Raw genomic sequence first — 23,694 nt, 5'->3', positions numbered from 1 at the left:
CCCCTCTGCTGTCATCTGTTGCAAAGCAACAACATGTAATAGAGTATTGGCTGGAAGGTTCAACCTCTACTGCCACACCACCAACATCCACCTCTGATGTCATGTGCCGACAGAATAAAATAGGAGGCATTACTCTTGAATCAGCCCTTGTAATATGCGTACTGTTGTTAATGCAATGAAGCAAAGTAACACCAACAGTTTTAAATGAGATTTTCAAGTTTCATGTAATCACTGGGGTTGTTTCATCCCTTGACTGTATTTGCATGCTGATTTGCATGACAGCTCACAAGTCCAAACAGCATGAACAACACCTTTGATTGCTATTTAACCCTTAGGGCAAACAGTGTGAACATAGGCGACAATTCTCATTACTGATAAAATGGAGTTTGTGTACCCAATTAGATAAGTGAAGCATGAATTTTTCTTTTGGGATGACAGTCCTTTATCCAATGGTTTAATTTGTATTATCAGAGAGTAAGTATCTTTGACACAGCAACAGGTGACAGTTTTTCACAGAGTGCATGGTATTGTTTCCTCCTGATATATGAAGAAAAACAAAATGAGAATGCAACTGTATTTCCTCAATGGCTGTAGAAACAAAGAAGAAAATGGGGACATACAATTCCTCAAGTAATCACATTGCCACTAATGCAAAACCAGTGAGGCATGGTTTTAATTCAAGTTAGGCAGACTGTGTACAGGAGAAGCAACATCATACATTGTACATCATCAAAGTTCTGAAAAGCGTAGGCTCCATAAACTGTGTGAAAATGGTGGAAGGATTTACACACAATTACTTCTTTTCTTCTTCTGAAAGCCGGTAGCTATATTTTAAATAAATAAATAAAAAAAGGTCCTATGTGATCTCATTGAACTGGAATTTTGAATTTATTTTTGTATCAAAATATCTTCTCTTTATACTCATATACATATATCCACTCTATTCATATTTAGGCACTTGCTACACCAACAAATTTTTCCTATCTCTCTCCCTTTCCATTCTTCTCTATGGGTTTATTTGCCTTGAATATCATTTCTCTTTCCTTTTCATCCGCAGAATTCCCTCTCTATGTGATCCCAGTTATCCCTGAAAAAGTGGTATGGTCAAGACCTTCACTGACAAGATTTCCAGTACCCCCCATCTTAAGTGTATAGAGGGTATAGAGCATACAGACAACAAAGACTCCTCTGCCCTTTTTTTCCTCATTATTTCAACCTTCATAGGATAATCAAACTACTAGCCTCTGTGTTCTTCCTTCCTTAAAAGTGATCCCAAGACAGTGAACTACCTTGTCAGCATCAACTGCAAGCATTTGCCAGATGTGTACAGTAGGGATCTCTAGAAAGTCCCTTAGTTGCTCTACAGTTGTTGTAAATGTAGCAAACCACTGAACAGATGCAAGATCTGAAATCTGAATTAAAAAATAAAATAAGTCACAACCACACTGCAATAAACTGGGCCAAAAGGGAGGGAACGTGCAGTATGTCACCTTTAAGATATATTTTTTTGTCTTGCTGGAATAAATTCTATATATTTTTTTTTCTCTCTTACTGTAAAAGATTTAGCCCGCCTGTGATCCACAGATACATGAAGTAGGCTTATTTTAAATTTTGATGACATTTTTAATTGTACTAACCACAAACTGTCTCTATTAGACAAATATTTATTTTAAATGAAGCTTAAAATAAAAACCTTCTTTCTGTCTCTATTTTTACACAAGTATCATTGTTGGTTTCATTCATGTCAGCACAACTCAGAAATGAGTTTTAAATGAGTTGAGCTTCCTTTGCTGACTAAATTTGCAGCAGCAAAGCATAAAACATTTCAGGCTCTTCAGTAATGCAGTCTTATTTTTTGTTGTTGAAAGATGGATAGCTTCAAAAACAAATAGACACTAAGATCTCAATATGCCTCTTTCTTGTAATCTCCATGCAGTGTATTGAAGGATTTCAGTGCATTAGAAAATCAGCAGGCTTCGTAAACATTTTTATATTTGGCACCTGAAAAACATGCACAGTACTATATACCTTAATTGTACAGCTGTTACAGTTAGACAAGATTGTCTCTGTAATTGAGATACAGTATCTCCAAACAAATAATACATATGTCTGTATATATGTATACAGCATATATATGTTTGTATCAAATAATTATTTTCTAGTAGGAATTAAAGTGATTAGTGGCATGTAACAGTTCTCTGGATGAAATTAGATTCACATCACACTTTGTTTTCTCACCTGTAGCATGCTGTCCAGTTTTCAGTTTGGCACTGTCTAGGTAAGCAGTCACAAATGGAAAGCCAGTATGCATTGCATGCTTTTCATCTGCCATTAAACACTGAGCTCTCCCATCATTTTGTAAACACAATTTGTAATTCATTTAGTTCTCATACAGGATATTCTAAAATAACGCAGCAAAATGATTACTACTGACAGTCCTGGATTTAAAAGCAATGAAAAATGAACCTACTCTTAGAAGACTATATGTGCTATAATTTGCAGACCTGTAATCTACAGCACAGTGTGAGGGATTAAAATCATGTATGAGATTCTGTACTTTGAGTCTTTGATATGACTTTTCTGTATTGACTTCTGGAACAAAAATGATTATACGCATGATTTAATACTACCAAAGTAAATTGTAGTTTCTTTTTTCTACACTGTGTTAAATGAACAGAAGTTTCATACAACAGCATACAACCATCTAGTATCTATTACATGACATGGAAAGGATGATGACTTAGGGCATACAATACAAATATCTTTGCATCAGTAGATGATTTCAGTTCTGAGGTGATGCTTCATTTTTAAGTGTATGATCTTGTGTATAATAAAATAATGGAATGGCCTGGGTTGAAAGGGACCACAATGGTCATCTGGTTTCAACCCCCCCTGCTACGTGCAGGGTCACCAACCACTAGACCAGGCTGCCTAAATTTCCTCTTGCTCTCACAGAACCACCTTAGATGCAAAATAGCTTTACAAAATAACCAAAATCTCCTGGCAGGTTTCCTTAAATTATTTTATTTAAAACTTTTGCAGAAATTAAGAGGAAAATAAAGATGAGATTCGATAGCTTATGTTTCTCTGTTGTCAATATAAGGAGCTTAGACTATTATCTTAAGATAAACCCTTAATTTTTAGATTGTTAAACTTAGGAGAAATGCATCCCATCCTGCAATGTGCCTTTAGAGAGCTTCTGCAGCTCTCTTCAGTTCCTATCTAGTGGTGATACTTCAGTGAGTTGTACTTCATATCGCTAATACTATTCATTATAACCTTACACTGTCATCCAGCAGGTGTATGTCACTCCAAGGATTACTTTTTTTGCTTAATTACATCATGGAATTTTTAATATTTGTACATTTGAAATACCTAAGGTTTCACTGAACAACAATTCTGTAATGCATGCACAACACACAGTGCTAAATATTATATTAGGATTTCTTAATACCACTGGTAATAAAAGCCACTCTTTAGAAATAATAGAACTAAACTTGCTTCTTCTTTCATACATGTTTGCCTAAGCAGTAAAGTAAAGCAACCTTTTCTATTAGATACTAGAACATCATTCACTGAAGGAAGCAGCATATGGACAAGTGTGTTTAATTTTTGCAATTTAGGCTCAAATTTTACTCAAGACCTAACATATTTAGTCTGCTTTGATCACTGTGGGACATATAAGTAAGTATAAAAAATTACAAATTAATCTTACCCAGTAGGAGAAAAGTTTCATGTCAAGGATTAAGAATTACAGGAGTATAACCAGAACAATTATTAGGTTATTATATCTATTAGTTATACTGTAAAATATGGAAAGAAAACTGAACAATATTAAAACAGAGGCAATCAGTGTCAAAGGCAGGTGTAAGCTTTCACGCTATTCCAAAACTATTGCAGATATGCTAGAGTGCAAAACGTGTTCAGGAATGTAAAGCAAAAAAAAATCAGAAAGAAATAAAGGAAATGGAACTACCTTTACTGTTTTACCATGAAATATGCACTCAGCTACAGAAAAGTTTCTTACATCAAGATTAAAACGGCACAAGCATGTCATTTTCTTACTTTTGTATGGGTATATGCATGGTGTTTGCATGTACTTCTTTTTCCTTATGTCATTTATAGTTTTACTAGAGTTATGATATTTATACTGCACCAAAGCAAATGGCAGAATATATCATTTTCAAATATAAAATTATTTTGCTTTTTTTTTTTTTTTTTTTTATTATTTCTCAAATGATTGAGTGCATTTAACAAAACACTACATTTAGGCTTTCTATATGTGAAGAAATATAAAAGAAGATTTGATACCCAGAGATTCCTTCCAATCCTTGTGATTCTATGATTGGGTGAAAAGCAGACTTCAGACTTCTGAAAAAAACTGTACTGATCTTTGCTATTTTTAGTAAAAATCAGAGAAAAATAGATTATTAATAGCAGAAAAAAAATATTTGTTATTAGGAAGATTTCTTCAATGGCATAAATGATATTAACCATTAGTTCACCTTTTGAAAATACAGTTTTTCACTGTAGACCAACAAAAGAAAACATTAAAATTCTTCTTCCAGCAATACACGTTTAAATCCAAGTAAATCTGTTTGCTTCAGTGGATTTAGTCAGACTTGCACCAGTGTAAAGAGGAGTTAATGTGGCTTGTAAGAGGAAAATCGATGCTTGATGAAAATTCTTGCCTAATATTGCATGCAGAATATGAATTCTGCTCATGGTGTATTGTTTCATACATGGTAAATAAATTCTAGATGAAATTTTCTGTAAGTAAGTTGTTTATTTATTTTTCTGGTTACAATTTTGAATAATGTTGAAACAGTAGATATTTTAACCCCTTTTTAGCTCATTAAGTACATATTAGTTAGAAAGATAATTATTTTGTCTGGTATAACACTAATTCTATTACCAAAAATTTAGCAACTACTATTTATACAGCATATCACAAATCAATACATCATGTTGCTGACTGAGAAAATCCATTTACACTTATGTAGTTGCACTCTGAGCTTTAATTTAACCCTCGTGGCAGCATAAGGAAACATGAATAGATAATTAAAATTGGATCTTTGCATGATGATCCTACAATTAATAGAAATCACAAACAAGAAAATTAATTTAATAATTATGAGTTGCTCCAGCAGCGTAGTAGGTGGTAAATAAGAGCTTGTTCTTGTGAAGTGCTTTACATTCTTAGACGCCATTAATTCCATTAGGAGAAGGAAGTAAATGGTAAATAGTAAGTAAACGCTTTTTAGGATGTGAGCATCAATAGCTCAAAATTAGGCTCTTAGTTCCTCGCAGTGAGTTCAAATTGCTAACATATTTAAAGCTGTCTCATTCACTGTCTGGTCTTCAAGTTCTGAACACACTTAAACATTTATGATATGTCACTGAAAGTGTGACATTTGAAAAAGTATGAAAAGTTGCCCTAGGGCCTCTACCACAAAATGATATGGCAGAAAGAAATAGGGAGCACATAACTGGAAAATTTCCTTGAATATTTTCATGGAATGGAAACAAATCGAATATTTGATAGAATAGAAATGAACAGAATATAAATTCAGGGACTAGAAAAATTGTTCTTTTTATTTTTTTTTTTTTTATTTTATTTTGTTGTTGTTGTTGTTGTTGTTTTTCCTAAACTGCAGCTCTCCCGGCTGCTTAAGTTACATGAGTTATACAGGCCATGAGGTATAGCTTTTATATTGAGAATATTGAACTATAACCCTAAATAAACTTTATGAATCTTGCTAAAATCTTTTTTGTTGTTGTTGTTTTAAAAGTAACACACGGTAATAACAAAAATCTACAATATAATGCAAAGTAAGAATTGTACAGACTGTTTGCTGTCAGGATAATATTAACAGGGCAAGAACACAACTGTTTGGAACTGGAAAGTAGGGAACAAATTGCTGCTTCCTTTGTTTTTACTAATGTTACAGAGTTGTAATTCAAAGGTTCATTTACTTGGCAGCAATTAGTGCATGTCTTGCAGGTTATCCCCAGCTCTAAGAGATGGCTTTGTGGCAATTAGCAGGTCCTCTACAAGTTAAATGGTTTTCCTGTTTGTTTATTTTTCCTTCTGAGTAACTAATAACTACACTCCCCTTATAAGTATTACTGTGATAATAAATAACCTATATTGTGCTCATTTTGTATGGTAATGTTCTTTTAAAACTCCACTGTATCATTCTTGCCCATACACACAGGTCTATTCTGCAATATTTTTCCTGAGAACTCCACAAGATAAAACGTGTTTGACACTGAGTAGGGTCCAAATAGGATATGCCACCAAAGAGCCATTGCTTAAGAACAATGGCTGACCTAAAGACACCTCTGGCTAGTAACACTTTGAACAGTTATTTATGTTAGTAGCTATGGAAAAGCTGCAGAAGGATTTGTTACACACTCCCACTTCTTAATTGTAATTCTCTGTTGCAGATCAGGGACATGGCAACCAGGCAAGAATAACCCTTCTGTTATTCCTTGTGTGACCAGATCTTCCTTTCCTACAGTAAGTTGGCTAGAATCTTTCAGAATTAACATATCAAAATAAGGAGAGAGAGCAATTTCTAGCCTGGTTTTCTAGGTAATTGAGTAAATTTCCAAGTAATTGAGTGAATGCAATCATTTCCCATGTCAGTCTCTCTGTCAATCTTACCATAATTCTGGAACATCATTTTGGAGGACTAAAGAGCCTGAAGACAAGCAGTTTTTATAATTTTATGAGAACTGGAAAGTGGATGGAGAAAAGACACCCTATTATTAATCCCTGTGAAAGGGGCTAATGAGATCACCCTTTCTTAGACATCAGAGACAGGAGAGAAACCAGACATGATTAGTTATGCTGCACACAGAATTATTCAATTTTTTCAAAGCCTTCCATGTTATATTATTTTCTGTTCTAATTGCTAAAACTGAAGGATGAATTACAAGAGGATGGTATGGATTTGGAGGGGTTCATGAACCATCTAGACAAGATTTCCATTCAGTATAAGAGATTAATTTAGATGACCAAACAACTGGTTTGCTGAGGCTGAGGAGAGCAAAGCAGAAGACACAAACTGACTTTGACCCACAGCAGATCTCTCAATGATTTTGGGACCTAGAGCTGAAAAGTTTGCTTGAAGCTGATTATTTTATCAGAGCTGTATTTACAGAACTGCAGAATCATTGACTGATTTGAACTGAAAGGGATCCTAAAGATCATCTAATTCCAACTCCCCTCACAGTGGGGACGTTGTCACCTATCAGCTTAGGTTGTCCAGGGCCTGATCCAAGCAGACCTTGAGCATCTCCAGGGATAGAGCATCCACATCTTCTCTGGGCAGCTGTGTCAGCGCCTCACCTCCCTCTCAGTAAAGAATTTCCACCTAACATGTACCCTAAATCTCCCCTCTTTTAGTTTAAAGTCATATCCCCTTGTCCTATTGCTATACATTTTGTTAAAGAGTCTCTTGTCATCTTCTTCATAGGCACCATTTAAGTACTGGAAGGTTACTATAAGATCTGCCAGGAGAGAATCCCTGTTGCCTAGTGTATTACCCTTCTGCTTTCTACTGCTTCAATGTGAATTACATTTCACAGATTATTATTATTTTTTAAAATTCAGTTGGTATATGTCAAATATCTAGACTTTAAACAGTTTTGAGGCTGTTTTATGTTATACTGTACAGCAGTCATTTTGTTTTTCCAGTGATACACTGCTATAAGGAAACTAAAGATCTGACATTGTGATGATTTTGTTATTATCATGCTTTAAGTAAGTTGTAATTCAAGTTAGATATTTTCTTGCTATTTGATCTATGAACAGTGATACCAGAACAAAGCAATGTTTTTAGCTGCCAAACAAAATTACATCTTCTTAAAAAGCAAGTATGATTTAACTGAAACTTATTTCTAATAGCTTGGAAGGCAATAATTTTGTGCAAGCCTCCAGTTGTTTTAACAGCATAATTTATGACTGAATAATCTGTGCTGAAAATTGTCCCCCCAGGGAAATACTGTTCATCTGGGAATAAAATATTTGTGATGAAAATAAACACTGAGTAAGTTTAGTGTATCTCATAGACTTTTTTTTTTTTTTTTTTTTTAAAACAATGCAGAGTGTAATGAATGGTGGATTTAGGGCAATTTTCAATTGTGATATTTTGATTTTACAACTGCTAAATCCAGACAACTACTAAGTCTGCATACCCCAACATCTAGTCTAATTAACATATTTCTCAGGACTTGTTAACTTACCATTACTGGGCATTGCTTAACAATAGCAGACAGATACCTTGACATTCTCTTTTATCCTTTCTTCCTTTTGGATGTTTTGATTCAACATTCACACTGCAGCACTGTGATCAGGACAGTCACAAATATTTTATTCCCTCCTTAAGTTAGAGATGTTGTCTTGCTATAGAAGACTGCTTTCTCACTGCAGTTTATGCAATTGGAACACAATCATTAATGTGAAAGAAGGTTTTTATTTCCTGTTCCGAACCATGGCACAGGGCGCTTTAGCAATTACTGGCAAAAAAAGGTGCTCCTTCAGGCAACTCTACAGGTATTCTTAAGGCTGAAGAGTTACCAGCTCCATGCAAGTCTGCCTGACTTCAGGCTTCTCCCTGAAGAGCTGGCTGGACTAAGGAAGTCATTTATAATGCAAGATAATAACTTTATTCAATCTACTAACTTCTGAAAAATGTTCTACATTCATTTGTGCCAGTGAGTGACACATTGTATCTATTAACTATATTTTTTTCACATATTCATCTCTCATATGATTCCTGTAGAGCCACTGAGATCTGAAATAGTAGAAGCTTTGCTGGAACAGAAACCAGTTACTGAAGTTGGGTAGGACACAATTCCAGTTGCTCTCAATCAGACTGCACTACATTTATTTGGGTACCCTCCACATAAGGTACTAAACACGGAGCCAATCCAGTAACAAAGCAGTTTGGAAAGGATTTGCAGTATAAGAGAGATGGGACTAATTAGGCAAGGAGCCATTGATCGTTGTGAGGCTTTTGCAGGAACAGAGGAAGGTGGCTGGCATCCAAACCCTACATTTCCTGGAATACAAAGAAAAAGGAGTATATCTAAAATGTTAAAATTTGGAGAGATTGAAAGATTGCCATGCAATGAGTATGATACAGAGTGAAAATGAACACACACACAAAAATGAAGTCAAAAGTTGTGAAGTAAAAAAACCTGTCACTATTTTTTTATTGTTTTGGCTGATAATTTGTATCACCGTACAATCTGTTATCTACTGGAACAGATATCTCAGAACTCAGAGAAAGGTCTGCTACCAATATATATATAAATATATATGCATATGTATATATTTAAAGAACTTCATAATTTTCTTTATACATAGCTCTTCAAGAACTGCCAAAATCAATTACAAAGAGTCATGTAAGAAAAAAGACATAGGTGAGAAAAACATTAGTTGTACCAAATTGAATTTGCTTATCTACATTTTCCAGAGATATACCACAATTTCAAAATCTTTAGCAATATTGACAATACTAATTAAAGCAGCAAAAAATATAAAGTACACCAACCTTTTCATATTTTCTTCAGATAACATTATGTATCTATTCTATAAAGTTTCATTCCAATTCAGTAATGATTTAGTACTTCCATGGAGCAGATGACTTTTTGTAAGTACAAGCAGACAGATGAGGGTAGTAGGGGTATAGACAACCTGGAGTAAGGAAGCTTAAGAGAAGGACAGAATATTTTTTTCTGTGGAGTTCTTCATGTTCTTTGAATTTGTGACCTACAGAAACATAAACTAACTTTTATTTTATTTTATTTGTTCTATGTAGACTTTTAAAGGAAAAAAAAAAATGACCTAATTTGAAACCAGAAAGGCTCAGGCTTTCCAAGATTGTGCAAATTTATTGTGTCCTCTGAGATTCTGTAACCACACAAGTGGAGTCTGTGTCATCCTCTATGGTTACACTGGTCACAGACTGCCCAGGTCCCTTTCAGTATTACTCCCTATGGATCTGTTCTCGTTCAGCAATTTTGCAGCTGTCTTTGATAAACATGTTTTCAAGCAAATTTATTTCCTGCATAAACAGATATTCCCATTTCATTTACCTTTTGCAATGCTGTAAGGATAAAGAACTTAATAATTTCAATTTAATGTCTACAGTATGGTCCAAGGCCTAAACAAAACTCAAAAACAAAACTCAAAGAAAAGTTTTATTCATTCTTCAAATCAATTTGATCCTTAGCCAAACTTTCTTCTGAATAAAGAACAAACAAATGAAGGAATGCTCATGACTGAATCATACTCAGATATTTCATCTCTGCTGCAATATGCTCTTTGTACGCATCAGTCTTTGAAAGACAGCTTAGAACTTAAATCACGTCTGACATGTATTTTACCAAGTGGTTCAAGCAAATGATGAGACTCCTATTTCACAGAATCTGAGCACAGAAAGAAGGCCAAGAGAAGTGCCAAATTCTGCATCCTTAAAGGGTCAACTAGTCAAAGTAAAAGTAGAACACAGGCATGCACTAATGCACAGACTTGCAAAAACTAAATGCTTCATTAGAACCTCTTGGTTCATATAAGAATACAATGTTTCTAAACCATCCTATACATTCTGTTGTGCGCAGGTTTTTTTTTTTTGTTTTTGTTGTTTTTTTGTTTTTTTGTTTGTTTTTATTATTGTTATTATTATTATTATTTGTTTGTTGGGTTTGCTTTGGATTACTTGGAGCTTGGGGACTGAAAAACATTTGATGATGCTAGAGATTCTGCATGTGATTAGAATCAGGGCTCCAGGGACACATTAAAAAAAAAAAACAAAAACAAGCAAGAAGTACGCTTTTCAAAAGACTTCCCAGTGTGTCTCAACACAGCCAGGAGTATGAACTTAAGTGGTTAATTAGCTTTTGCATTAATTCACTCAGCGCTCAAAGCCCACAGTCATATTGCCACTCAGTCATCAGACTTGGGGTTAGCCTGTCAATTTAATCCTAAATTAGAGTCCCTTACTTACAGGTGTTAGTAAGGTGAAGGACCATAGTCATCCCAGTCTACCTTTTATAGTAGATGGATACTTATCTATATACACTCAGACTCCAAGTAGAATGGATTGCTCTCTGGAGTTATTTTTTTTTACTATCAGATGTAGGAAGTTACAGTTAGTAGGCACTTAATTAGGTATCACAGGTGCCTAAAGCTAAATTGGTTGAAATTGTGCCTCATTATAAAAATGAAAAAAGTATTTATTCAAAGACGCTACATGAGCTAAAATATAATTTTAAAATAAGAAATACACACCTATCTATTTAAAAGTTTTTATTTACCATGTCACTGATAATGGTAATGTAAGTGGGTAGAGCATCACTAATTTCAAGAGGAACTCCCAGTGCTCAATATGACTAATACATTCTTTAATGGAGTTAATCTTTTCCATCATACTGTCTACAACAAGAAAAACACACACAAATACTAAATTGGTATTTTTTTGTTTAGAGATGATAAAGTAGAAATCTTTGCGACCATTCAGACACTTCAGAAATGTGTGAGGTCTTGAGATTATTCTAAGTATTCACTTAAACACACCTTAAGCAAAAGAGAAACCACAGAGCTGATAGCTCTGCTATTCTCTTCCATCCACTAAGTCTGTAATAAATACATTAAAAATATTTTCCAGGGAAAGAGGGTTTTTTTCTTTTTCTCTGTTGTTGTTGTTGTTAATGCTGGCTATACTCTCAGGTTGACTTTGGGATTTAAATGAACTGGTGCATTTCCTGTGCTTCCTCCACAGCATGTCCTAATCTTTGCCAGTGGGAGGTAAATTTATGGTTCAGAGCCACCAATTTGTCCACACAGAAAGAAGGACAACAAGCACATGCACTGCAAAGTGAACTGAGCTCATTTTAGCAAACTTCCAGAAAAATGGCTCTTTGATAAATTGTGCTCATATCAAAAAAAAACTCCTGTTTATTCTTGGGATGGGCAATCACAGGCTGGGCAATCAACTGTATGAAACAAAACAGAAGTGAGTGCTGGATTCTGCACTTGGGAAAGGGCAGCCCTTTATATACATACAGAACAGGGGAGGAGTGGATGGAGGGCAGCCCCATAGAAAGCAGTATGCAGGCTCTGGTTGATGTCAAGTTGGACATGAGCCAGTGGTGTGTCCTGGCACCCCAAAGCATCAACCACACCCTGGGGTGCAACAGGCCCCGCACTGCTCCTGGGCAAGTGCCACTGCACTGCTCTGCTTCAAATACTCTGTGCCATTTTAGGCACCACAATATAAGGACATGAAACTGTGTGTCTAAAATAGGGCTGTGAAGATGTTGAGTGGTCTAGAAAGGCAAAGAAGGCAAGATGTATGAGGAGTGGCTGAGGCCCCTGGGTTTGCTCAGCACAGAGCAGAGGAGCTGACGGGAGGCCTCAAGGCTGCTGCATCTCCTCACAGGGAGCAGAGGGACAGCGCTGAGCTCTGCTCTGTGTGACAGCGACAGGGTCAGAGGGAACGGCATGGAGCTGTGCCAGGGGAGGGGCAGCTGGGGGTTAGAAGTTCTTCATCAGAGGGTAGTCGGGTTCTGAAATGGGCTGCCCGGAGCAGTGATCACAGGGTCACGGTCCCAAGCTGCCAGAGTTCAAGAAACTTTTGACAGTGCTCACAGACATAGGGTTAGAATTTTGGTGGTGCTACATGGAGCCAACTGTTGGATTCTGTGATCCCTGTGGGTCCCTCCCAGCTCAGAAAATGCTATGGTTCTATGACTCTATGATTCTGTCAGACCCACAGTACGAAAAACAGATAAAGACATGACAAGTCTGTGAAGCGGAGGATATTGTGACCTATGAATACATATACTTGCATTAATTACATGTCTGACTAAAGCATTATCTTTTTTTGCTTGTATTATTCAAAAAAGGTCCAGCCAACTGACCAAAAAAACAATTAAACAAACAAAACAACAGTAAACAGTACCTCAAGCATCTTTTGTTCAGAATGTGAAGCAGTCAGACCTACAAGTCAGTAATATATGAAGTAGATAAAGCAGATCAGTAGAATTTTCTTTTAATCATAACTAGAGTGGATCTTGGAAGAAATCTCTGTACTTTGAAGATTAGTAAGTAATTTTGTTTGCTGTAAGTCAAGAAAAAAACCACTTTGCATTCTTTGCCCAAACAGCAGATGTACTCTTTCATGGAAGCTATCTTTACCCATCCAGGAGGAGAAAAGCCTGTACTGAGAACCCAGATATATGTGCATGATGTCACATATTTGGCATTAAGTATGCAAAAATCTTAGTATAGGAATGTAGGAATTGTGAAATTTTCTTATAAACTAAAGAGGGAGGGGGAAAAAAGCCAAAGGTATAGCTGAACCTTGAGGTTAAGACTTCCAAAGAGTCATTAAATAGCTGTACTGTTCTTTCCTCCAAAGGACCACTAGCTTAACACTTAAAGAACTATGCAGAGATGTGTATAATTCCGCCTATAAAGAAAATTCTTGGTTTTAAATGTTCTGAATGCTCCTAAAAATATTAAAAAAAAAAATAAATGTTTTAATATAAACTTATGCATTCTAGCTGTTATCTTCTTTAATCCTTAGAGAGTTCTTTGTGCTTCATGACTCTGGAAAGAATTAAGAAGCAGCTCATATTAGAGGCCATTGTTACATTCCCTTCAGTGTCATTTTCTTCTTTTCCTACAATTACTGAGATTTTTTTTTTCTTTTTGCTTGAAAATAGGATTTTTGTCTCATTTGGGTCCCTGCTACTTAATTCCTACTTGAAGTCATAATCCTCCCTGCCTCACCACACCAATCTCCTTGAAGCTAATTGTGATGTCATAGAAAGGCTTTTGACTTAGGTGGAACTGATTATTTAGATACACTTCATGTACCAGAAATAAGTCCCTCTGTAGTACACAAAAACAGGAATACTGCAGCCAAACAGATTCAAAGCACAAAACAAAAGTTTGAGCTTCCTGGTTAGCATTTCTCAGCAGTATTTTAAGACACTTTTTGCTAGAATAAGGAGGCAATAAAGTATGCCTAGCTATGCAGTCTTTGGTTTTTCCTTTCATGATTCTGTTTCTGAGAGAGGCTTTTCTGACACACACTCTGTATACAAAAATTCAAGGTGAGGTAATCACATTCCAAATAGTGATGTCAGAAAATACTTTCAACCTGGAATGGTTTCAAAGCTCTGACTTAAAACCAGCACAGTGTTGCAATACCACTTGATACTCATTTGTCCAAATGATTTCTTTTTTGTTACTGTTTGTACTTTTTCATTTTTCCTGATAACATGTTAAGTATCTAAAGCATCATTAAGATTAAAATAATCAAACTGATTCCTTAATAAAACCCATTTCCATCTCTGCAGGGACCAAAACACCTCTGTTGCAAGTGAAGAGTCATATTCTGGAAACACCACATAGAAAGATCAGCTGAGAGTAGTAACTGTTTTCTGCAAAGCTAGAAGGGTTAAAAATAAGAGCAATTATTTGACTTTATTGACTATAAATGAATCTACAGTTGATAAGAAACCCTCTTTTGATTATTTGCAGCAAAGGAAGTCTCAGTGCTGGGCTGACAAGACCATAACTTATACTTTATTAATTGCCATAGGATTATCTTTTTGCATCAACAAATCAACACACTGGAACAGGTTGCTCAAGGAGGTTGTGGATGCCCCATCCCTGGAGGCATTCAAAGCCAGGCTGGATATGGCTCTGGGCAGCCTGGTCTGGTGGTTGGTGACTCTGCACATAGCAGGGGGTTGAAACAGGATGATGATCATTGTGGTCCTTTTCAACCCAGTGAATGGGTTTCAATCCATTTCAATGATTCTATGATTCTGTGATTCAAAAGCACTGATCGTATGAATAAGAATATTCATATCAGTGAAAGCTTTATCCTAATATGCTGACTGTCTAATTTCAAATTAACAGGTTATCTTCTAGGATACAGTGTACTGAACAAATGACTCAGGAAGAAAAAATCAGTAAAACTACAGAAAGTAGCCTTTATTTTATGTGACATTTTATATCATGTGATTTGATTAAGCTTTCTTAAGTTAGGAAGCACATCCAAATACTTTGAAAACCTTTATCTCCGTGTCTTGGGGTGGTTTCTGATAGGAACAACTTACTGTTAAAGATTTGGCAGTGACTGTGTTCACCTTTGTCACAGGAACTTATAGAGAAGCTAATATACATTGGTGTTAAGCATATTTTATTAAAATATTGAAATGAGGTAACTCTCAGCTTTCTGTTTATCTGACTTTGTCGTTTTGTTGTGGTTTTTTTCCCTCAACATTTTCCTTTTCTTTCCTCTCCTGTTTATGTGTTTTGTTTCAAATCTCTATTACACATGACTAAGCTGGGTTATCCGAGTGGGAGGGATGACCAGAAGATCTTGAAGCTTGTAAAGGCACCCGTTTACTCCGTGTTTCCTTTGCATGCCCTATTACTTCTATGATGTTAAACCAGCGCAAGGAGGAATGCCTAGGAACGGTATCCTGATGTGAGATCTGTAAAGACGACACTGTTTTCAGGCTATTATTTAAGACACCACGGATGATTCCTTTTATTCATCGTGGCTGTCAGAGCGGCACGCACAGCCCTTTCTACCCGCAGATGTAGCGCTGCCGGTGGCTGCCGACAGCCCGGCCCCGGCGGGGCGCTCACTTCCCGTCATCCACACGCCATCTAGCGACGGGAAAAAGGGGGCGGCTTTGCACGGGAGCGGAAAGGAGAGGAGGAGGAAAGGGCTCCCATCCCCGTCCCAGCTCTCGCCTTTCCCAAAGCGGGTAAGAGCCATTTGGATATTGCAGCCAGAACTCCAGAGCGGCTCGTGAGGAGCACCGCCGCACTCCGCTCCCTGGCATTTCACCCCCACCCCCCCCTTCTTTCTGCTTTTCAGTGAATCGTTCCCCTCCCCTTGAAAGAGCTAGCGCTGCCCAGGAATCCCCCGGATACCTCACCTTAGCCATCTCCTAAGCCGCCCGCCTCGAAGCACCGATCCCTGCCTGAAGCACCGCCAACTCCGGCGGCTCTGCGCGGCGCTGCCAGCGGAGGGCTCGGACCGCACGATCGCGGCTCCGCAGAGACACGCGCACACACACACACGCACACACACACACACACAGCACACACACACGATCGCTCCCAGCCGCCGGCGCAGCCTCTCCGGCCCCTTTGTTCCGCCCGCGGAGCGATGCCCGCGCCGCGCCCCCCGCGCCCCGCTCCGGCACCGCCCGTCCCCGCGCCCCTCGCCCGCGGGAGGCGGCAGCGCGGCGTGGCTTCGGGAACCCCTCCGCCCCCGGCAGTGCAGGGGCCTCGCCGCCGCCACCCGCAGCCCCGCGGCATCCCCGCGCCAGGGGCAGCGGCCGCGCCTGCCGGCAGCCCCGCGCCGCAGGATCCGCGCCCCGGGAACGACGTGCTCCGCCGAGCTGCCAGGCGCGATTACGTTGGTTTTCCCCCCACCCACCCCTTGAACTTGTTGCTTGGCGCTCGGCGGCGGCGGCGGAGGGGGGTGGGGGTGGGGGAAAGGGAAAGCCTTATTATCGATGTCCCTTTGGATGCGATCAAGCTTTCTCAGGAGCAACTACTTCCCCGCCGTTCCCGGCGGGGCGCGGAGATCTAGCGGCAGAGCCCGCATTTCCAAAAGTCTCTATGCAACTGAGCGCTCTCGCCAGACTTTCCCAGGTAGGTACCGCGGGCTGAGCACGGCCGGAGGGATGCGAGAGTAGAACCGAGGGGAAGGGGAGAGAAGCAGGAGACGGGTTAGGGGGTGTACGATCCGGCCGCCGTGCCGCGACCTGCCGCACCGGGGCCCCGCGCCGCCACTCTCCTGCCCCGCTCCCGCCCCGGCTTCGCCCTCCGCCGCCCTTTTGGCCGCTGCCGAGGTGCCCCCCGGCTCCCCGCCCTCCCCTCGCCATCGCCACCGCCGCCCCGCTCCGCATCAGCACCTTCCTTGCCCCTCTCCCCACTCCGTGCGGAATCTCCCGACCACTCCCTGCCCCGGGGCGCGCTCCCTCGCCCCTCCCGGTCCCCTCTGCCTTTTGACGTTTTTCCTATAAGAAAAAAAACTTGCCTTAAAGTTTAATGTTGCCGCCTGGAGCTCCTCCCTCTGCCCCGCCGGCTGCCCCGGCCCCGAGCCCGGGTCAAGAGGAGTCCCCGGGGCAGAGATCAAGGTCAGCGAGAGGATTTGTCCCCTGCTGCTCCGCGGCCGCCCGCCCAGCCCAACCCTTCCTCCCCGGCACGGCGAGCTGCCCCGCTGCAGCCCACCCGGCGACGGCTCCGCCGGTGGCAGCGGCCCCGCGCCGGCAGCGGGCGGGGAGCGGAGCGGGGAAGGGGCGGGGGGACAGGCTGCATCGCGCGTGGAGAACATCTACTTCCAGGTGGCTGCACCGCTGCACCAGGGCTGCCAACCGGCTCCTAGGGGTAGCGTTTTGTGGACCGCAGCTTCCATCCAGGAGCATCGCGTAGACCTTGTATCCAAAGGACCTGGCTGCTAGGCAGTTGTAGAAGCCATGAATACGTTGATTTTCCAAGTGCCCCGATTTATTGTCCTGACCGGCTGACCAGCCTCTGGAAAGGACATTCTGGGGGAAAAAAAAAAAAAAAAAAAAAAGGAAAAAAAGAAAAAAAAGAAAGAAAGACGGGGAGAAGAATCAGACAGCCTGGTTAATTCTGAAAATCACATCAATGTTTGGAAATTCTGGAGCCTTGAAAATGTGTGAGCATTTGTATTTTTCTTTTCCTTTTGTATTTTAGTGGCTGGACCAGAACTGTCTGTAGATTCACTCTCTCAGCTGTAGTAGCTGTTTGGAACCATGGCAGCGGGCGTAGCAGCTTGGTTACCCTTTGCCAGGGCAGCAGCCATAGGATGGATGCCAGTGGCCACAGGTCCTATGCCAGCTGCTCCACGGCAGGAGAGGAAGCGAAGCCAAGACTCTCTGATTGTGCTGAATGTGAGTGGCATCCAGTTCCAGACATGGCTGGACACCTTGGAGCGCTACCCTGACACTCTGCTGGGCAGTTCGGAGAGGGACTTCTTTTACCACCCTGAGACACAGCAGTACTTTTTCGATCGGGACCCTGACATTTTCCGCCACATTCTCAACTTCTACCGTACTGGGAAGCTCCATTACCCCCGCCAGGAGTGCATCTCTGCTTATGATGAGGAGCTGGCCTTTTTTGGCATCATCCCGGAGATCATTGGTGACTGCTGTTATGAGGAGTACAAGGATCGCCGGCGTGAGAACGCCGAGCGTCTGCAGGACGATGCTGACCAGGATCATGCAGCTGAGAGCTCCCTGCCCTCGATGACAGCTCGGCAAAGAATGTGGCGGGCCTTTGAAAACCCACACACCAGTACGCTGGCTCTAGTCTTCTACTATGTTACTGGTTTCTTCATTGCTGTCTCTGTTATTGCTAATGTGGTGGAGACAGTGCCCTGTGGGGTAAGCCCAGGTCGCATCAAGGAGCTGCCCTGCGGAGAGCGTTATGCTGTGGCTTTCTTCTGTCTGGATACTGCTTGTGTCATGATCTTCACAGTTGAATATCTCCTACGCCTGCTGGCAGCTCCAAGTCGCTACAAATTTGTGCGCAGTGTCATGAGTATCATTGATGTGGTAGCCATCATGCCGTATTACATTGGCCTGGTGATGACAGATAATGAGGACGTCAGTGGGGCTTTTGTGACACTAAGAGTCTTTCGTGTCTTCAGGATCTTTAAGTTTTCCCGCCACTCACAGGGGCTACGCATCCTGGGTTACACCCTCAAAAGCTGTGCCTCGGAGTTAGGCTTCCTCCTCTTCTCACTCACCATGGCCATCATCATCTTTGCCACAGTCATGTACTATGCAGAGAAAGGTTCATCAGCCAGCAAGTTCACCAGCATCCCCGCTGCCTTCTGGTACACCATTGTCACCATGACAACACTGGGGTAAGTGCAGCTGGCGTTTGGTTACAGCCAACATTCCAACAAGTGGGTTGACAAGAAGGAAAAATGCAAGATTTTAAAAATATATAAAATTGATAGTAAAAATGAGAGGGTAGATTCCTTTGCTACACAACTTCATGAATACAGTTCAGCACTTCTGTCTAAGTGTTTCACATATGGAGTTAAGTTAAAAATGTTGCTGAAGTAACCCAGACCCCGAAACTATAGATAAATTGAGAACAAAAAAAAATGTTTGCTGTCTTTGCCATTCGCTCTAACATTTTATTCTTGTTTGGCTTTTGAAATGTGAATATTTTATGGAGATCTGTGAGTTATCAGTGGCTTTTTAACAGTGCATTGTTTGCTGACATGACTTGTTACGGTGTTGCTTAAGTAAGGATAAGGACAACCCAGATGCAATATTTTAAGGTGATCATGCATAAAAGGAAGTGGATCTGCCATTTTGTTTGAAATGATATATTGTAGACTGGGCATTGAGTTGGATATTACAAAGTCATTCACTTTCATGAAAATAAAGCAAGTACAGATACTTCAGTTTTCACAAATATGGTTCTTGATGTTACTTAGGAGTCTGGATAGATTTCCTTTGATTTCTGTATTACTTTAACTTGTTCCCAAGTAAATGGTGCGTCTCGCTACACTGACCTGTGACAGATTCTGGAAAGTGATCTGAGGAAATGTGAGACATCAGTACAACAGATCAAGCTCATGTCTTGAAACATAATTCTAATGACAGTTTGCATTCTTGAAGAGCGTTAGGAATGTAAACATGCTGTTGTTGGCATTAGGCAGACCCCAGTTGAGTTTACTGAAAAGGTGGGATGTAATATTGTTTTTTTAAACTTTCTTACTGATACCAGAATCATGCTGTAGCAGCTAATTTGGTGGACCAAGTTGTAAAATGTTTTTGTAGTTCTAACAGGGATTTAGAAGGCTGACTAATTTAAGAAGCTTATTTTGAGATGTAGAATATGAGCTATGAAACCGTAAATTGTTGATTCTGTAGAAATTATTTTAGTTATTTAATAACTACAGATGTTAAATTCAAACTTTTTTTCTCATATAGGGAAAGCCTTTCATTTTATTAATCAAACACTTCACCACATCTTGTTGGGACTCTTGAGATTTATGAAATGTGTGTAATTTTTAAATTTAACAAAATGAAAGTACACTATTAAACTATTATGAAAAAGTTGATTTATTATGTGCAATTTAATTTACTTGGGAAATGAACATACAAAATATTGGAAAAGATAAAGGGACTGTGTAGTGCCACCACTTTTTACACTGAGCTTTTATCTTCAGCATGATATAACAAAGATAAATATAGTGCACTGTAAATATTTCATACCACTTGTAAGGGCAAGTTATGCTAAAAAGGAATGACAAGAGCTTTGGGGATTTTAGTCGGCTTTTTAGGTTGCTGGATTTTTTTGGTTTTTACTTTCTTCTGTTAGTGACAAACTGAAGGGACAAGTTAACATAAGGTACAAGTTATAAATGCTAACCAGTTCCAAAGTCCCATGCTTTCTGATGCTCATTCTTTTTGTCACATTGTTTTAACATGTCATGATTTCAAGAAGTTAGGTTGTGAGAATTTATCAGTATCCAGGATATATTTCTATTATGGAAGAGCAGGAGTTTATCAGTACATATACATTTTTTAATGAAACGTGTTAAATAAGTTGTACTCACTATTTTGGACACTGTTTTGACTGTACTTGTCCGTGGTACTGAAAAGAATTTTGACCTAAATCTTATGACCAGTTCATAACTGATTATTACAAATGTATGATATTTATTAGGTGTTGATATGATTTCTCTATTTCTTTCATAAAATAATGGAAACCTCCAGGTTTTGAGATGTTATACTGACTACTGATGAGATCTGTTTGTAATTAAAAACTCTGAGTAGAACCTGTTTTCAAGTATGCATCCACACAATATTTACATCCTGGTGGAAATTAAACGGTTTAAAAAGAATGCAAAGATGCTTGACTCACTTTTGGAAGTAGTTTTCACAGAGAAAGTGCTGAGCTGGTTGCACAGGGATTTAAGGTTCCACGCTCAGAAGTTCAGGTATGGCAGACGTCACAAATGCCTGGGAAATCGTTAATCAGTGCATTAGCTAGATTATGTTCTTTTGCTAGTATCATGATAATCATATAAAGATTATGTTTAAATGTTAAATGCGTATGAATAGTTTAAATAGAAATAACATAATAAAAGCCTTGAACTCTTCAGTTGATGGAATAATTGCACAAAAAGAGAGGGAAATTACAAGGAAAAGTAGTAAGGGTCAGTGAAAGCTGATTGTAATTAGTACTGCTACCTTTGCTTCTGTGCAAAGTCCTCTCATCCACTTACTAATATAGAACTCTCATTCATTTTTAATTTTAGTTTTAGCTGAATTAGAGCCAAATAAACGGGCTCTATATGATTTTTTTTGTTTTTTGGTTGGTTGGTTTTTTTTGTTTTGTATCAAAGTGAGATGAAATATTGTAGTTTTTTTAATGACAATAATGCACAATAGACTTTATGAAATACTATAAAAATACATGTGAATGTTAATACAAAATAATAGGCTGATATGAAGTTGAGTTTTTGAGTCTTGCTGTCATTCTCATATTTTGCCATATAGCACGGGTATTGAGTAAGCAAATTTTGCAGTTTGGGGAGTTATCATGAAAGCAGAGCTGTATTTCTCAGTTCTGCATGATTGCCAAGTAATTAAACTATCTTTTAAAAACATAGATTACATTTTTCTCTTCAGAGTGCCAGTGACTTCAAGTATCACTACATTTTAACCTTCAAAGACGTCCCAGGTATTAACAGTTCTTGACTGGTTCACTCAGGTAGTGCACAGTGGTAGATGGAGTTGTTACATAGAAAGAGAGGAAGGGAGGAAGGGAGGAAGAAAGGAAGGGAGGGAGGGAGGGAGGGAGGGAAAGAGGAAGGAAAGAAGGAAGGAAGGAAGGAAGGAAGGAAGGAAGGAAGGAAGGAAGGAAGGAAGGAAGGAAGGAAGGAAGGAAGGAAGGAAGGAAGGAAGGAAGGAAGGAAGGAAGGAAGGAAGGAAGGAAGGAAGGAAGGAAGGAAGGAAGGAAGGAAGGAAGGAAGGAAGGAAGGAAGGAAGGAAGGAAGGAAGGAAGGAAGGAAGGAAAGGGAAAGAAGTAAGGAAAAGATAGACAGTTGTCTTTAAGGTCATATGCGTTCTTCTGTAAACTGAACTGATTTCAAATTTCAGTTTAGTATTTTATCAGTATTAATTCTGTCAAAGTAAAATACAAAACAGGGACAAGATAATAAAATTGGAAGACATCACAGAGCAGTTTTATGGAGATTTAAGATAACAATGAAATCAGAATTTAAGGCAAAAAGGTCAAGAAATGGGGTAATGTACAACATGGTGGAGGGAAAAAAAAGAGCTTAGATGTATAGAATTGGGACTGACAGACTTACATGGGGGCTTGTGAACATCTATATCCATCATGACACAGTTATGTCACTTTCTGCTGTCACCTCATAACATGATAATCTAATAACTTTTCCTCTGCCCTGCCAGTAGCCAACAAAGGACTGGAATAGCTGGTAAGGTTTAGATGGTGTCTGTGTGATGTTTATTCCCAATTCAGACAGAGCTGTAGTGTACTTTAATACTTTATAAAGATATTATACTTTAAGTAGGGAACACAGTGCTCTTTTGCGACTAGTTCCAAAGCAATCTCACTGCTATATTAAACTTTTATATTTATAGAATTTACATCAGGTAGCTTTGTCAGGTCATATAATACATTTGTGGTTAAGCATAATATTTTATTAAGAGAGGCTTAAACACAAGACTATTCATTTATTTGCTTTCATTATGTAAACTAGAGGTATGTCTTCCAGAAACAATAAAGAACCCATTCATTTTCATTATTTGTTAATATAGCCCATAATGTATGAGAGATCCTATCTAAGATATATCAGATTACTTGTACCTAATACTTTATAATCAGGTGACTGGATGTGACAGTGGAAGGCTTCAACTAGTGAACAGGGTAATAGGATGATGGATTTTGTTTTCCTGCAAGTTTCATTCCCTTTTCATCACTCTTTTTCCATTCTAACTACATCCCTGGGGTATATTCCATCCATTAGTTTTCTTTGCAGTTCTTTCAAAATACCACTTTACACATTCTTCCTGTTTCAGAATTTGCCAGCTGACTTGGCTCCTTTTCTCTCTAGTTTCAGACAAGTTTAACATCTATGTTAAGACTCTTCTGTTTCGTTTGATTCTGTTTCTTTGTTTCAGAGTCCTGATTCATCCTACACCTTTAGATCAAATCTTCCATTCATCATCATTGCCATTCATTTAACCTGAACTTTCCTCATATGAGGGTATTTTTTCCTGACCGTTGTTTGATAGAGTTTTTTTCCTTATGAGCATCATAAAATTTCCACCCCCCCCTCCCCCCCTTTTTTTTTTCTTTCTTCCCAAATGGCACATACATTATCTGGTTTTCCTTTTCTTCAAGTGCCTTTTGTTTCCGGTGGTCTCTTCGTGTTGGTTTGAAAGTGCCCGTCTCTTCAGAACTCGAATTAAATAAAATCTAAAAAGAGGGCACAACATTAGAAATCCTTGTTTTGTGAATAATTTCACGAAGAGTTAAGAAATACATCCATGAAAAATATTACAATGGTAAAGATTAGCAAAGATGGAACATTATTTCTCTGTCTCTTA

General features: G+C 39.1%; 2 protein-coding genes across 9 annotated transcripts in view; one reads left to right on the top strand and one right to left on the bottom strand.

Annotated features, from left to right (window-relative positions):
- The window catches only part of LOC146762306 (uncharacterized), a 54,547-nt gene extending 36,895 nt beyond the window's left edge, over positions 1 to 17,652 (bottom strand). For 3 of the 7 annotated variants that reach the window (XM_085527581.1, XM_085527526.1, XM_085527472.1), the window contains exon 1: positions 17,097 to 17,652. In XM_085527581.1, the coding sequence (XP_085383707.1) occupies positions 17,097 to 17,393 (297 nt within the window). In that variant the 5' untranslated portion in view covers positions 17,394 to 17,652. Of the gene's footprint in view, positions 1 to 15,984; positions 16,201 to 17,096 lie in introns of those variants that run through there. The other 4 variants (XR_014938950.1, XM_085527629.1, XR_014938998.1 and 1 more) reach the window with 3 other exon arrangements.
- Positions 15,687 to 23,694, top strand: part of KCND2 (potassium voltage-gated channel subfamily D member 2) — a 251,006-nt gene continuing 242,998 nt past the window's right edge. Inside the window, exons 1-2 of one of the 2 annotated variants that reach the window (XM_015853454.3) lie at positions 15,687 to 15,810; positions 17,780 to 18,953. In XM_015853454.3, the coding sequence (XP_015708940.1) occupies positions 17,839 to 18,953 (1,115 nt within the window). In that variant the 5' untranslated portion in view covers positions 15,687 to 15,810; positions 17,780 to 17,838. Of the gene's footprint in view, positions 15,811 to 16,264; positions 16,709 to 17,779; positions 18,954 to 23,694 lie in introns of those variants that run through there. The other variant, XM_015853444.2, reaches the window with a different exon arrangement.

Source organism: Coturnix japonica, chromosome 1, assembly GCF_054131305.1.
Source record: "Coturnix japonica strain WE chromosome 1, WE-NBRP24, whole genome shotgun sequence".
Taxonomy (NCBI): domain Eukaryota; kingdom Metazoa; phylum Chordata; class Aves; order Galliformes; family Phasianidae; genus Coturnix; species Coturnix japonica.
This window is presented reverse-complemented; position numbering and strand designations above follow the sequence as displayed.